General features: G+C 43.3%; 1 protein-coding gene across 2 annotated transcripts in view; it reads right to left on the bottom strand.

Annotated features, from left to right (window-relative positions):
- Window positions 1-15,169, bottom strand: part of CDK14 (cyclin dependent kinase 14) — a 555,604-nt gene that overhangs the window by 166,008 nt on the left and 374,427 nt on the right. For both annotated transcript variants that reach the window (XM_074984765.1, XM_074984766.1), the window contains one exon: window positions 1,192-1,255. In XM_074984765.1, the coding sequence (XP_074840866.1) occupies window positions 1,192-1,255 (64 nt within the window). The remainder of the gene's footprint in view (window positions 1-1,191; window positions 1,256-15,169) is intronic.

Raw genomic sequence — 15,169 nt, forward strand, 5'->3', positions numbered from 1 at the left:
TTTCTTGACTGCCACCTACTGTTCAAATCATTTTAATCATTCCCCCCAAATCTACTTTTTTGCGATAAAAATACAGCTCCAGCAAAGCCAAAAACATTCAGTTTTTCCACTTCCGACACTCCAGGGTATTAAAGAACAAAAGCCTTTGAAATTGTTCTGAAAATGTGTTCTTTTATGAGAATTAAATTTACATACACCTATATTTGTATTTTAGAGAAACTTTTTTTAATTTAGAAAATGTTAGGATAAAACCCCTCCAGATTTACTGAGTGCAATTATTGCAAGGTTCCTATAGTATTCTATGACAGGCAGCTGTATGTCACCTTTCTTTCTTTCCAGGTCTTTTGGATGACTTCCATCCCAGTTCTGCAAACAGCTACAAGCATTCTTACCTTTACACATTAATTATGACCTCACCTGAGTAAACTTTGGATTCTTGTAGCTCACTTGTAGCTACTTCCAGCCTAAATGGTGCATATTTCTGACCAACTGATAGGTTACATTTAAAATAGAAGTCTACTTGAAAAATAGAGAAAACAACATTATTTTTACTTGCATCCTGGCTTGTAGGGATCACCAGTTAGACTGTGTTTGCCTAGTAGCATGGGAGACTTCCTAATGGCTAGATGTATTCAACTGTTGAACAGCTTCCTAAAAGCTGTAGCAGAAGCACCATAAGTTTGGCCATTTAAAACCAGACTGCAGACAGTATTAGATAATAGCTAAACTGTGGCAGAGGAATACTATGTTTCTGTCTTCTGCTTTCAAGACATTTTTTCCTCCCACTTCAATTTTGCCCTCCCCTCCCAGTCAGTATATTATAATATTGAGTCTGTGGATCAGTAATACTGGCCTATGTCACCCTATCAATGACAGGATATGTAAGATGTGCCATATTGCAACAAGTCATATTAATGTGTTACAAGAGGAAGCTATGATCAAAAGTCAAATGCAAACTACAAGAGTAACGTGTAATGTTAAAAAGAATGCACAGAGGTAGGCTCACAATGCATTCACTAAACTGCAAGACTATGCAGACTGTTTTGGAGCAACGCTTCAGATGTCCATTAGCAAGTAAGTCAACATGCCGAAAAGTATGAATATCTCAAAACCCTTCTTCCAGCTAGTGCGTAAGGTTACTAATGTGTTTTCTTGGGAAGAGTGAAATCTTAACTTCTTGTTTAAACCTACCAGGCTTGAAATGGGGTAAAGAATGGACTCCAGGCCATGTATCTTCATTTGGTGTTCCAAGAACCTGTTAGGAGAAAAAGACCCCTTTAATTTTAGCACTGGCAATACCTGAGAGTCTTATACAGAGCCATTCTTTCACAGACCTCAAAGAACTTTACAAACTGTAATTTAGCTTAATTAAGGAAGCCAGCAGCAAAGTCAGCCATCCTGACTCTCTATCCTTTACCCCTTGTTAACGAATTGAATTGCCCCTCAGATAATACATCTATTAAACCTGACGTTTCACTGACAAATGTCAGCCTCTCTGTACGCCACAGGAGAAATGGCCCACACGAGGCCTTTCAGCTCACTGGAAATTTAGCTCTTGATAATTCTAAATAAACTAACTGTATATATACACAAGTTAAACTATTTTCAGCTCCTGGAGCTTGCAAACTGCTATGTAGCACAGCAGATGTACACAGATGGTGAACCAGACTCCTAAGAATTCAGTAGGAGCCAGAAATTAAAAGGAAGGGCCTTACTTTTACATTAATTTAGTGCTCAAAAACTGAAAAAATAGAGACAGCAATATTCCATCTACCCACAGAACAGCTTCTGCTTCTATTCTCATCTGTGCAGGTTCTTATACTGCCAATATGATAATATCAGAGTGTCGTCCACCAGCGCATCAAAGTGATGTGATTAACATCTATCATGTGGTTTGGTCTCACTTACATTTTTTAAATCAGGGGAATGTGCAACAGCCTTCGCCATTGCTTTAACACATGCTTTACACATGTCTGTAGAAAATGAATCAGTTAAGTTTGGGATACATCCTGAAGAGATGTGGGATACATCCACATATCCTGACATGTCTCTTGTACACACAATCTATTTCACTATTGCCCTGTGCCTTGAGTAGTCATTTACATGAGTGCAAATTGGGTAGCAATCAGAATGGCAGCAATTCACATCTACTTTGCACTGGTGTAAATGAACTGCAAGGCAAAAATGAATTCAAACTACTCCCTTCCCCTGCCCTCCATTAACATGAAGTAAAATCCATGGCATCTATGAACAAAGGAAAGTACTTCGTCCTCTTCCTGAGGACATCTCATTGCCCTTGCAGCACCGCTGGAACTCTGGGGACTCGCTATAAAAAAATCTGAAGGAACATTTTTCATAAAGTCAAACAATATGCAAATTTGCATGCACCTGTGTTAATTCAGTCACCATAAAGTCTACAACTTTTCACTTAGTTTTTGGGACATTTTAATAGAGTCACTCATAAAAATATATTAAACGTGGTTATCAATTCACAGGATGAAATCTAACCCCAGTGACGCCAATAGTTTATGCCACTGATTTCAGTTGGGCTTTCAGCTTATATCTTTAAGGCCAGAGGGGACCGTTGTGTTAAGTTATGACCAAGAACAACTGTGTGGTCATGACAAAAGACAGGCAGGGGGCAAAGGATGTGGTTTAACTACACCACAACTTTATTCACTTTTAAAATCAGGGAGAACCCAGTAACAAGTTGCATAATGCAAGGAAGAGAGGTTCAACTTTCCACTGGTTCAAACACAGTAACCCCAAACTCTTTTCCTGAGCTCCATGCAAGGGAGCTAAAGGGGTATATGAAAAGGACTTATAAGATGTAGGAGCCCTGAAAGCCCTTGCTCAGCTTTCTTAAGAGATACTTTTCTTCAAATCCTTTCGTAATCCATTTTACCCAATAACTGTAACCTTTCCATACCAAGCACATACAAAATGGCTAGAGAGACAGGTGACCATGTCACCTGATAATGGAACCCATTTTGAAAAAAATACATGGACATACACATCTCCTAGAACTGAAAGGGACCTTGGGAGGTCACCGAGTCCAGTCTCCTACCCTCTTGGCAGGACCAAGACCATCTCAGAGAGATTTTTTTTTTTAAATCTATTTGCCTCAGGCTCCTAAATGGCCTCCTCAAGGATTGAATTCACAGCCCTGGGTTTAGCATGTCAATACTCAAACCACTGAGCTATCCCTCCCCCCTCAAACTACATTCTGTAATATTTCTAGGAGAAGCTGTGGGGGGATCAAACAATGAAACAAAGGATTCCTACCTTATGCAAATCCTATTTAGGACAGGGAGTGAGGTAACCATGACTGTGAGTACTCCCCTGCTATCTCACCCAAGATGACTGCTGGCTGGGTGAACACTTACCTTGAACATCAACAACTGCTACATAATTTTAGGTCACCAATTACATACCAAAAAACGATTTTGAAGGCATCGATATTCATCCCTGTCCTCGCTGCAGAATGTCAATGGGAGCACTCCTCCCGTTGGCATTCTTTAATCCCTGTGGCTCGCAAGGTGTGCCAGGATCGACATTGACCCTGAAACATGCTGGTTTTCGCATGCGTGCAACAGCATCCCAGAAGAGCAAACCTAAGCCTTCGATCTTTTGCAGCAAGTGTAGAGTTAAGCTAAGTCTGAACTGGGGTAATGAACTAGGCCCAGGCCAGATGCATGAAGGAAAATTTTTAGAATCACATTGAGGGTGAGATCTTACATGTAACTAGCCCCTCTAGTATATTAAGCTTAGCTTGTGAGTTTAATGTGCTCCAGTACCTACTTTATTCTGTCTGCTTATCTTTTATACTGATTAAAATCACTTTTATTTAGAAATGAACTCAGTGTGAATAATTTCTCTCTGGGGAAGTAAGGAGCATGTGCAGCTCTCTCTTTACATTAAGAGGATGTATTTCATAAGCTTACCCTGGACAGGTCTCTATACAGGCTAAAACAGATTGATCTAGGATTCAGCATCCAAAGGCTGCGACTAGAGCTGGGAAAAGGTCTCACACTGTGCAGCTTTCAGTCTGTGTCTGCAGCCTTGCAGGTGTGGCCCTGTCCCTGAGTCCATATTGAATCCGCCTGGAGAAGCGTGCTCATCAAGACAGGGTTACCCTGCGCTCAGGCTGTCAGAGGAAGCAGGCTCAGTTGTGTCTCAGCACACCCAGTGACAGCCCCAACGGGCCCCAGACCTGTCATGCCTCTGTATTGCCCTGAACCAGCTGGGGGGAAGGTGAAAAAACATTCTGCCTTGGCCAATCTAGTGATGAACAAGTTCCCTCCCAAACCCCAAGGCAAAGGGCAACTGGCATAATGCCTACAGCAGGTCAAGAGGGGACTCGGTCCTTTTGCCAAGTTCATGGACTGATGCTGCCAGCCCAGCCCTGGTGGGACAGGGCCTCTCTAGAGCAGCACGGGGTATAAAACCCTCCCTTCCAGTTAGCAGGAAGGCCAGTGCAGTGACTTTCTGACCTAACTCCAACTGCTTCCTGCCTTCTTGTCCATTCCAGTAAACTTTGCCACTTCTCTCCACCATTTGTAAGAAATGCTTAAGGGGGAAACACCTTTATCTTCCATCTAGCTGGACAAAGACCCTTATACATGATGGCAGCATTGGGTACAATACCTAGGGCTTAGTGAATGCAAGGTTAATCTTTTTTTGTCCTGATCTGCAAGGAGATGGGTAAAAGGTAGGGCTGGACATTGTGGGGGTAGGAAGAGGGGGTATGTGTGTGTAGGCTGGGGACCATGTGGGAAGGCATCAGCTATCTGTTTTAAAATCGCATTTGATTTTTGGTTTAATGGTGTGTCTGTTTCATTAGTGAAGTGTTTTAAAGAGCTGAAGGTGCCCAATGGCATTATATTGTAGGGCATGAGTGTCCAACCTTTTGGCTTGCCTGGGCCGCATTGAGTGAAGAGGAATTGTCTTGGGTCGCATATCAAATATATAATATAGTTAATGTATATAGATCACATAATAATGTTAAAAGTTTACGATTTTGTGGGGCCGCATGCGGCCCGCGGGTTGGACATGCCTGTTGTAGAGTAATTAAAAACTGAAATAAATGGTTGGGAGTTATCTAAAGTAATTAGGATTCCTATTTGTTGTTTACAGTAACTACATTCTATAGTAACTAATGACTTCAAAATCCGATTTACAACAAATGGATAATAAAAATACAAATTTATATGATCTCTTGGGCCTACATTTATTAAAATACTGAAAATTATCACTGCAATTTACTATTAGAAAGTAGGTAAATGGATACTAATTGCTGTTATTAATCAAAATGATGGAAGTTTGTGCCCACATTGGGACACCAGGCATTAGCTACTGTCAGAAGACATGATCTTGGACTAGATGGACCTTTGGTTTGACCTGGTATAGCCTCTCTTATAACAACAGAGAGAAAGCTGTACTAGTCTATATACTATCAAAACAAAAAAGCAGTCAAGTAGCACTTTAAAGACTAACAAAATAATTTATTAGGTGATGAGCTTTCATGGGACAGACCCACTTCTTCAGACCATAGCCAGACCAGAACAGACTCAATATTTAAGGCACAGAGAACCAAAAACAGTAATCAAGGTGGACAAATCAGAAAAAAAAATTATCAAGGTGAGCAAACCAGAAAGGAGAGAAGCAGAAGGTGCGGGGGGGAGCCAAGAATTAGATGACGCCAAGTATGCAAATGAGGCCATACAGTGACCCAGAAAATTCCAAATCTTGGTTCAAACCATGTGTTAATGTATCGAATTTGAATATAAAAGACAGTTCAGCAGCCTCTCTTTGAAGACTGTTGTGAAAATTCCTCTTCAGTAACACACAAACTCTTAAGTTATTAACAGAACGGCCTACTCCCTTAAAATGCCAGCTAACAGGTTTGTGGATCAGGAGTGTTTTTATGTCTGTTTTGTGCCCATTAACTCTTTGTGTAAGAGTCTGAAGTCTGTCCAATATACAAAGCACCAGGTTGCAGGTAAGTATAGTGATCAGTGGGTTTCTGGTACAGTGTGGTACCGATCAGGCCATCCTCGAGTTGTACTGTAGTGTCCAGGAAATGTATCTGTTAGCATGCCGCTGGCTGCAGCTCTTTGAAATTGCTGCTTTTCACTGCCAGGCGGCTCATCCAGATGGGGGTACTTTTCGAAAGGACCCTGGGCACTTCAAAATCCCCTTATTCCCATCTGCTCATAGGAATAAGGGGATTTCGAAGTTCCCAGGGTCTGTTCGAAAAGGACCCCCATCTGGATGAGCCACCCGGGAGCAAAAAGTGGCAATTTCGAAGAGCTGCAGCCGGCGGCATGCTAATGAGGCGCTGAACATGCATTTCAGTGCCTCATTAGTAATCTTCAAAATGGCCATTTGCATGGCCTTTTCGAAGATTTGGGCTAGTGTAGATGTGTAGCCTCCTGGGTAACTTCACAAGAAATCTGGCTCCTTTTTTTTTTTTTTTTTTTTTTTTTTTGAGAGAGATGCTATGTAGCATCTGAGATTTCTTTTAGTGCCTGAAACTCAGGAGTATAGCTACAGGTAGCACCTGGATACTTATGGGCTTTGCCATGAGCACTCCTTCCCAGCTGCACCTTGTGAGGAGGAAAAAAAAAAAAAAAAAAAAAAAATCGACCTTTTCCTTTCAATGTGCACCTTGCCAGAGATATCCAGGCCATCTCATCTCAGAACTGGATTACTGTCCTGTGCTCACTTTGGGTCACACACAGACACCACTTGGAATTCAGCACCTAGCTCCCAGTTTACTAAGTGTTGTTGTCCCCCAGGGTGCACGTCACTCCTGTGCCCAAGGAACTGCACAGGCTGCTCTCAAGTTTGTGTGTGGAACCAAAATGTGATTTTTAACCTAAAAAATCCTTTTTGATTTGGACTGCCTGAAATGCTGCCGCCTTCCTAATGTCTGAGATTAGCAGAGGCACTCAAATAGGAGCCCCCTCAATGTAAAAAAGAAGGAGCTGCTAGCAATGGGTCCCTCTGTGGAATCTTCGGCCGTGGAATTCACTCCCTTCCCTTGGTGCAGCAGAACCATGTTTGTCAAGTTTTGATTCAGGCAGCAAAGCCTATATTTTCTCTGAAGCCTTTGGGGATGGGTGGTCTGAGATTTCATTCAAGCCTGATATAGAAAGGTTTTTAATCTTCCTGTGTCAGACACAGAGTATATCTCTGTACAGAGTGATGAAATGGCTTGAGCAATCTGAGAGGTTTATTATGAAAACTAAATTTATCTTAAGAGTATTCACAGAGGCTTAGAGTTGAGGTTTCAGAGCTCTTGCTCTGGCTCAGACACAGATTTGTTTTTTGAGTTTCAGCAAGCCATTAAACCTCTCTGTGCCTCAGTTTTTCTATCTGTGAAATGGACACGATTATACTTCCCTACAAGCCATGCTGCAAGCTTTAAATTTATGACTATTTACATTTTAAAAACAATACAAGCTTGCTGAGTGACATACAACACAAAATCAGTATCCTTTCACTGAAGAGTTTTCCAAGCAAAGACAGTAAACAAAGTACTTAAAATGTGACAATTAGTGAAATAACAGTGGGAAGCGATGAGCAAACGAAATAAGAATATATAACTACTCGGGCATGTTATGTACAGGTTGCATCTCCCTCATTTGGCACCCTCAGGACCTGATTGGTCCCAGACAAGGGAATTTGCTGGATGAAGGGAGGTCCCTTGCCTCTGGTCACCCAGTTGGCTGCTCCTCCCTGCCTGCTGCCAGTTCCACTTTTACCCTCTCCAGCTCCAGATGGAAACACAAGCCCTGCCAGGTTCCTCTGCCCAGGGTTCAAGCTGGCCCTCCCTCTAATAGCCTCTCAACCGCAGGGTCATTGGTCCAGTAACATCCGTGGTCATGCCGGATCACTGATGTTGCTGGACTCGGGAATGCCAGTTTTGGGACGTTGAACCTGTATAGACATCCTGGTGATTGCATTAAATTTTTATTCGTAATTCATGTTTATAACACATTGTTTTCAATATTTTAATAACGATGTTTACCTCTTTTTTGAACAAAAGATGCTGCGCCCTAGAAGGGTCTCAGTCACAGCCCAACTTCCCCTTTCTTCTTGTTACTCTTATTCACTGAGGAGTGTGTGTGAAGCCAGGAAGCGCCCTGATTCTCCTGTGTCATGATCAAGTTTCATACAGTTCTTTGAAAAAACATTTGTTTCTGGTGTGTCCAGCTCTGGACAGTCAGCTCTTCTAACCAGCAAACACGCACTATAATTCTGTCATACCAGCAGAGGGAGCCAGTGGATTAAAAACAAAGATTTTTTTCCTGCTCTCCCACACAGAGCAGAAAGTGTACTTGAAAACTTTGAATGTTTTACAGCACACCTCAGCAACAACATGACCACTGCTTTCTATAGGTGGGGAAGTTCTGCTGCCTGCCCCCTCCAGCCCTCTCCAACTTGAAATGGGTTCCATTATATACAGGATTTACAGTTTGGGTCAATGGCTCTCAGATTCCACTATATACAAACTGTTCCAGCCCTCCTGAGCAAGTAATTATATCAATAAAGGACAATTCTTCAAACCCGCTTAATAAGATCCTTTCGCATTATCATTATTTTGTTAACTAGCCAATATTTTAGATGAAATTCGCATGCATTATGCACTCTCTCCTGCAGACAATAGCTGTCATAAAAAGAAAGAAGAGCAGAATTAGGCTGGTGACTGTGCCATGGTTCTAATGTCTAGCATCTTTTCTGCACTTCATAGAAAAGCTAGTTTACAAAATCTGAAACCTTCTGTAAGATTCAGAAGGCTTTGTCCTGCTGGGTTAACACAGGGGCCAGAGAAAGAGAAAAAAGGTACAGCCAAGGGTGTAATTTGGTGTCTGAAGTGACAAAGAAACAAACACAAAAGGCTTTGCTGCCTGATCACTTTTCACACTAAGCCTTTGTAATGTGATCAATTCCTCTGCCTCCCTTTTTCTATTCATTTTCTGTCTATATATTCTAACACACCTACAGCACCTGGGAAAAAGGTTACAAAAAAATAGTTCTGCCCATGGTAGGCCCCAAACTCTCGGCATTACTTTTTCTACTGTCAAAAGTGGCACTTCTGCTAAAGCCAAGCAGGTATTCCATCACTTAGGTCATTCATACAGGGCGACAACACCTACTGGACACAATCAGGGATTAGAATCTCATTGGGCTGTGCCTGGCGCATAGACACACTCTCTCTCTCAAAGAGCTTACGGGCTAAATTTACGAGAGAATACAACAAGACCAACAAGGAAGACAGAGTAACAGGCTAACAAGGAGGAATAAAGGCATTATGTGACAGGTATCTTAAAGAGGGATTTCTGGGAAAGACAATAAGTGATAAAGGCAGTAAGTGATAAAGATTATACAGATATAGATTTTAGCCACTTTATTGGGGGGTGGTACTGAAAGATGGCTACATGTTGTCCCTAGCAATGGCAGGCTCCACATATCTAATATGTTGCTAGTTTGTTAAATATGGGGAGAGGGGGACAAAGACAAGTAGTTTCACCACTAAGGATCTGTCTTCCCTTCATTGTTAAATTTAGGCTCTTACAACAGTATTAGTCCTAACCCTCTCCACTTCCACACACAATATCCTCACACGAGTTTAGTGGCTCTCTCTGTCCAGGCTAGCTGCCACAGCTGGGAATGTGGGTTCCAGCCTGTGTTCCGTATTAGCACTCTACAACAAGAACTGATGGTCCTCCAATGTCTTCTCACAAGTGTGCGCGCCTGGAAGGACAGATGAACTCACTTATAATTCATTCGGAAGAAACATAAAATAACTCATCGAAATGGCAGCACAAGGCACCCGGGGATGTATGCCTAACAGTCTGAGTCAGGCTGTCCCAGAAAAAATTTCAATAATTTTTCCCTTTCTGCACTTGAAATGGACCTTTCCAATTTTCTCTCACCCTTCCTTCTCCCTGCACCCAAAAAAACCCAAAGCCAACCAACCAACCAACCAATTAAAAACAACAACAAGCAACTCCATGTTTACCTGGGAAAGCCAATAATCCAGAGACTAGACATTTAACTGAGGCTCGTCCTGGTTCACACCATGGCCTAGAACCTGGGTCTACAACATGCAAATAAACGTTTTACCAATGGAGTACTAACCACTCATGGGAGGTTGGGTGTCTGCCTCTGCATCCTGGGAATCCTTTCCCATGAAAATTTTGTCAAACCGGATATGAAAAGCTTTGGTTCTGACAGTTCCGCATTTTCTCATAAAAATGGAGTCTGCCAAAAAATTGCTGACTAGTTCTAGACCCAGTGCCACACATGGGCATGAAGCACCAGTGAGAACCCAGCAATTTGGGTAGGGCTTTGAAGGTTAGCTGCTCAGACAGTGGCCTAGCTTACTGGAGTGCTGGGAGCTGGTCTCTATGCTTATTCTTTTATAGCCAGTTTGAAGGAGGAAACTGAATTGCTGGTGCTGAGTGCTACATTAAATGACAGGTTCAATAACAAAACACTTAAAATAGCTAAAGCACACTGGGAAATAGAGGGCTATTACTGTAACTGGTCTGACTATTTCAGTTGGAAAAGAAACTGCTGCTTTGCTTTTTAAAATTAGTTTTCTGACGACTCCATATTGATCTCAGTAATATACGCCCAGATATCCAGGCTGACTTTTATTTTTGGTCATCATTGCTTGTGGACAGCATACCATCATCAACACAATTACTCATATTGTTCTGTATTTTCTTCAAAGAGCAAGAATAACTACATAGCGTTGCACAATGGCCACTCCAGTACCACCGTTTTCTCTGCTGATCTGGGTCCCTTAGAGGGATGACCATTAGCTCAGTCCCATCCCTCAAGCTCTTTCTGAAGTGGTGGGATACACAGTTATGGGCCAGCAGATTCACTATGGTTGTAGAATGTATGAAGCTTGATCCTATTAAAATATAACCTAGAATACAATACTTCAATATGTGGTATAAGAATTCCTGGTATTCCTCAAGAAAGGCATTGGTTTGGGCTTAACACCACAGACAGGCTATCAGGCCACAAGCAGATCCTGAAGTTTGCAGTGGTAAGGCAGGAGTGTGAGAAAGACCAGGAAGTAAGTTACACTTTGTTAAAGACAGGCTGCATGAACTCCACGCTGTCTACTGAATTTCTTTTAGATTTTATGTGGATGGGGTCCACTTTTGACAGATAAACTGTAAAGCAAATCCATTCAAACTGTCTTCAGAGCAGATCAGCACTGTGGTGTCTGGGTGGGAGGGGGATTTAAAAGTGGGAAGAGGAGGGGCAGCAGTGATGGCTTTTAAAGCTCAGATTACTCATGAGCTCCAAGAATATTCACTGTTTTGCTTACAGGGAAGAATTTTCCCAGTCAGAAAAGATACTCTGTCTGTAGACCGGCTACTAAGCATAAGGCTATCAAATCCAGACTGCCTTACAGCAAAACCTGCTCACGTGGTCTCTCCTTCTGCTGTTGAAATTCCCTTCTGGCCTGCTGAAGAGAAGCAGCTTATTTGATATCTTCTAGTCATTTTTTCTGTGCTGAGAAGTCACATGTCAAAACCTTTCACGCTTACAGGGAAGGTGGTGTAACGTTTTCAAAAATCTGTTATCCACAGAGGAGGAAAGGACAATCTGAGAAGGCAAAAACTGTTCTACAGATCAAAATACTATCACTTTCTTCTAGAGCATTCACCCAGACCAAAATAATCACCATTGTCATGGAAGTGAGCCACTTTCATTGTGCTTCCTGGCTTCCAAGGTCAGCGAGCAGGAGAGTGGTGTAGCAATAGGAGATCAGCAGCAGCTTTCTTCGTGGAAAGAGTTAAGGAAGACCGATGTAGTGACTATCAGTGTATTGCATATATTGACCCAAAGTTGCCTGACTGACAACCCCATCTATGCCTCCTTGTCTTACTCTTCAGGGCATGATGTATGGCAGTTAAGTGTCACGCTTACTACTCGAGAGAGAAAGAGAAATGGAATTGTCTTGATACCAGACTATTTTTCACACCCAGTGCTAGGCAGTTCAGTTTCCCTGAAGGGCAATAAATATATCATTTCACATTACACATGTTGTACTACACACTTCTACGTCTATCACAGATGGGGCAAACGCATGCTGGCTCTGGGAAAATAGTAAATACTCTCAGCATTCTAGCTATATTGAAAAACTGTATCAATTCCTTCTCCAAACAGCAACGCCCGTTAATTAAGATTGCAACGAGGTATTTGAAGATAGATACCTATAGCTGATCGTTTATTTGAATTTATGCACAGTGAATGAAAGAATCCACCCATTGTTGTAGATGTCCACAAGGTAACTTAAAATACAGTTCCAAGAAAACAGTTACCTTCCTTTCGTAGTTGTTGTTCACGTCCACTGTGATAGGCGAGTGTGTGCAGCGTGCACAACTGTTGCAAAGTTTCCCCCAGCCTTGCGCCAAGGTATCTGTGACCAGTACCATCTAGCAAACAGGACTTCCACACTCACTACCATGTGTCTTTAAAGTCTCATACAACTCTATGCCATTGTTGTGGGGGATTGCCAGAGAATCTCAATAATGCTTCTCAAGGCCTGGAATTGGGTCTCAGGAAAGGAGGCTTTACCCAGGAGAGCACCTATTTGCTGGATAGGCATTCAAGTGGATTTGGGTACATTGCAAACAAGACCCAGTTCCAAGAATGTGGTGCATGTAAGGGCCACATGCTCCTCAACCTGCTCCCATGACTTGGCCTTGATGAGCCAATCATGAAGGCATAGAAACACCTGTAGCTAACATCAGGATAGGTAGGCTGCAATGATCACCATGCATTCTGTGAATACACAGGGAGAACTGTTAGCCTGAACGGGAGTAGCCTAAACTGGTAGTGTTTGATCCCTGCCACAAAGCTGAGCAACCTCCTATGCGCCAGAATGATGGATATATCCAAGTATACATTTTTCATGCTGAGGACAGCGTACCAGTCCCACAACAGGGGAGTTCAGTGACAACAGGGGAGTTCAGCAACATCCTCATGCTAGAAGGGTCCTCCAGAATCGCACTGCCATTCATTGAATCTACTAACTCCAATATTAAATTGCTCTGGCAGACTCCAGCTTCCATACCCCCTACTGCCAAGGGGGTAGAGAGAAGTTGTTTTTTACCCCAGATGGGCTATAAGCATCTGTTCACACACCCATAGTAGGGACACTTGTATTACATGTGACTGACTACAAGCAGCACCAGGGTCAGTTGGGGTCTGCTCTGAAATCCAAGGAGATCAAAAAACTCAACCTTTTTGGCCACAAGGTCTATGCCACAGGGAGGCCTTCAACTTCTCATGGCAAATCAGAAGGCAGTGCTCAGTCACTACACCTTAACATATGGATCTCGCTCTTCAGAGTCCAAGAGTTGTTCCCAGCATATTCCCAGCCAGAGTTTGGGGCACTGCTGGAGGAGGGCAAGTTGTGTCCAGATCAAGCCTGCAAGTGGCATTAGACTGAGCAGACTCTGTGGCACATACCATGGCTCCTGGCATTGCGATGCACCACAGGACATGGTCGCAGGTGTCTGGAATTCCCCCAGAGATCCAGCACACTACACGGGGCCTTCTCTTTCACTGTGCAGGATTGTTCTCAGTAAATGCAGATTCCCACTTATACAGTCTGAAGAACTCTCAAGCCACACTTAAATCACCATCATCAACAACCCTGAGCTCAGCGCCTGTTGGTGTCCTGCTCTGTCAATGACTTCCAGGTTCATGACTCTGTCCTGCCACTAAATGTGCAGTACTGATCTCAGGCTGCATGTGTGGAAGTGCTTGAGCAGTTTCACATTTTCTGTACAAAGTCCAAGTTTCACATCCCTACAGGAGACTGATCAGGACTACAGCCTTGCACACTTTCAGTTTAGTAGACTGTCAGACATTGTGCTGATTCAACACTCATGCTCTCAGATGTCCTAGTGCCTGGCTGGCCTTGCAGATCCTGGCATTGATTCATGGCACTCGGCATGTAGCCAGGAACAATGCCAGGAACAGGATCTGTTGCTACTCCAGCCCAATGGAGACAACTCCCCGGAGTCTGAGGATTCATCAGATACAGACGATAACCATCAGGGTCCTGTTGGTGCTGGATATTGGAGCAGTGGTGATGGTGACCCTCACTACATGGACAATGACTTCCCATGGGGCTGGACTGGAGGTGCTATTGTGGGTACTGCGAAAAAAAAAAATCACTGGATCTGCTCGTATCCATTGCACTAGTGCAAAGGATTGCGCTGATGGTCTCACCTGCACTGGAGCAGCTTCTCTGCAAGGAGGGGATGGTGCCCTCAATTCAATGAGATCACACACGGGTTCAGACATGTCAGGTGCAGAAAGAAGATCCATGGCCTCCTCCAATACCTCCAGGACTGGTGCGATTACCAGCACCAGACTCAACGGGCTCCTTCCAATAGCCAAAGTCAACGATGCTGGTATCTGGTGCATTGGCTTGGAGGACCCCAAGAGAGGGCACGTCTACCCAAAGCCCTTGTGCTCAAGCCTATTTGGGAACTGGCCCTCATCCCATCTTATTCTTTTTGTGAGGCACTGGGGAATGGGATCGGTGCTGAGTGCTTGCATCCTGTATGCACGCAGGAGAGTGATGATGGTGTCCTTTAAGGACTCCTTCAGTGCCAAAGGGTTCCCACACCAAGGCTGGTACAGTGGAAGATGATGGTGCTGTCATTTGCCAGTTGAGGTCTACAGGCTGCCTCCACCTGTAGAAGTTTAAGGCAATAGTCCCTTTCTTTTTTAGCTCTCGGCCAGCAACTGGCAAATGGTACACTTATCTGTTTGATGCCCATCTTCCAAGCACTTCAAACACGTAGTTGTGTAGATCACCTCCTAGCATAGACCTCCCACAGCTCATGCAGGATTTAAACTCCTGCAACTGTAGCATGTAGTCAGGGAAGGAAATGTGAGGCAGAACCCCCCAAATCCAAATAATGAACATTAACAAACTATTATTAACTAGAAAAATGGGTAACAAGGTTAACTAAGGCTAGGTGCACACTTAAGTAAGATCAGATCGCTCTAAACTCTGTCGATGGTGATATGAAGGAACTGAACAGGCAGAAGGATCAGCAGTGGCATGTATATGCCTCCATATCAGCACCACTCTAGGGGGCTCCACAAC

Source organism: Carettochelys insculpta, chromosome 2 (assembly GCF_033958435.1).
Source record: "Carettochelys insculpta isolate YL-2023 chromosome 2, ASM3395843v1, whole genome shotgun sequence".
Lineage (NCBI taxonomy): Eukaryota > Metazoa > Chordata > Testudines > Carettochelyidae > Carettochelys > Carettochelys insculpta.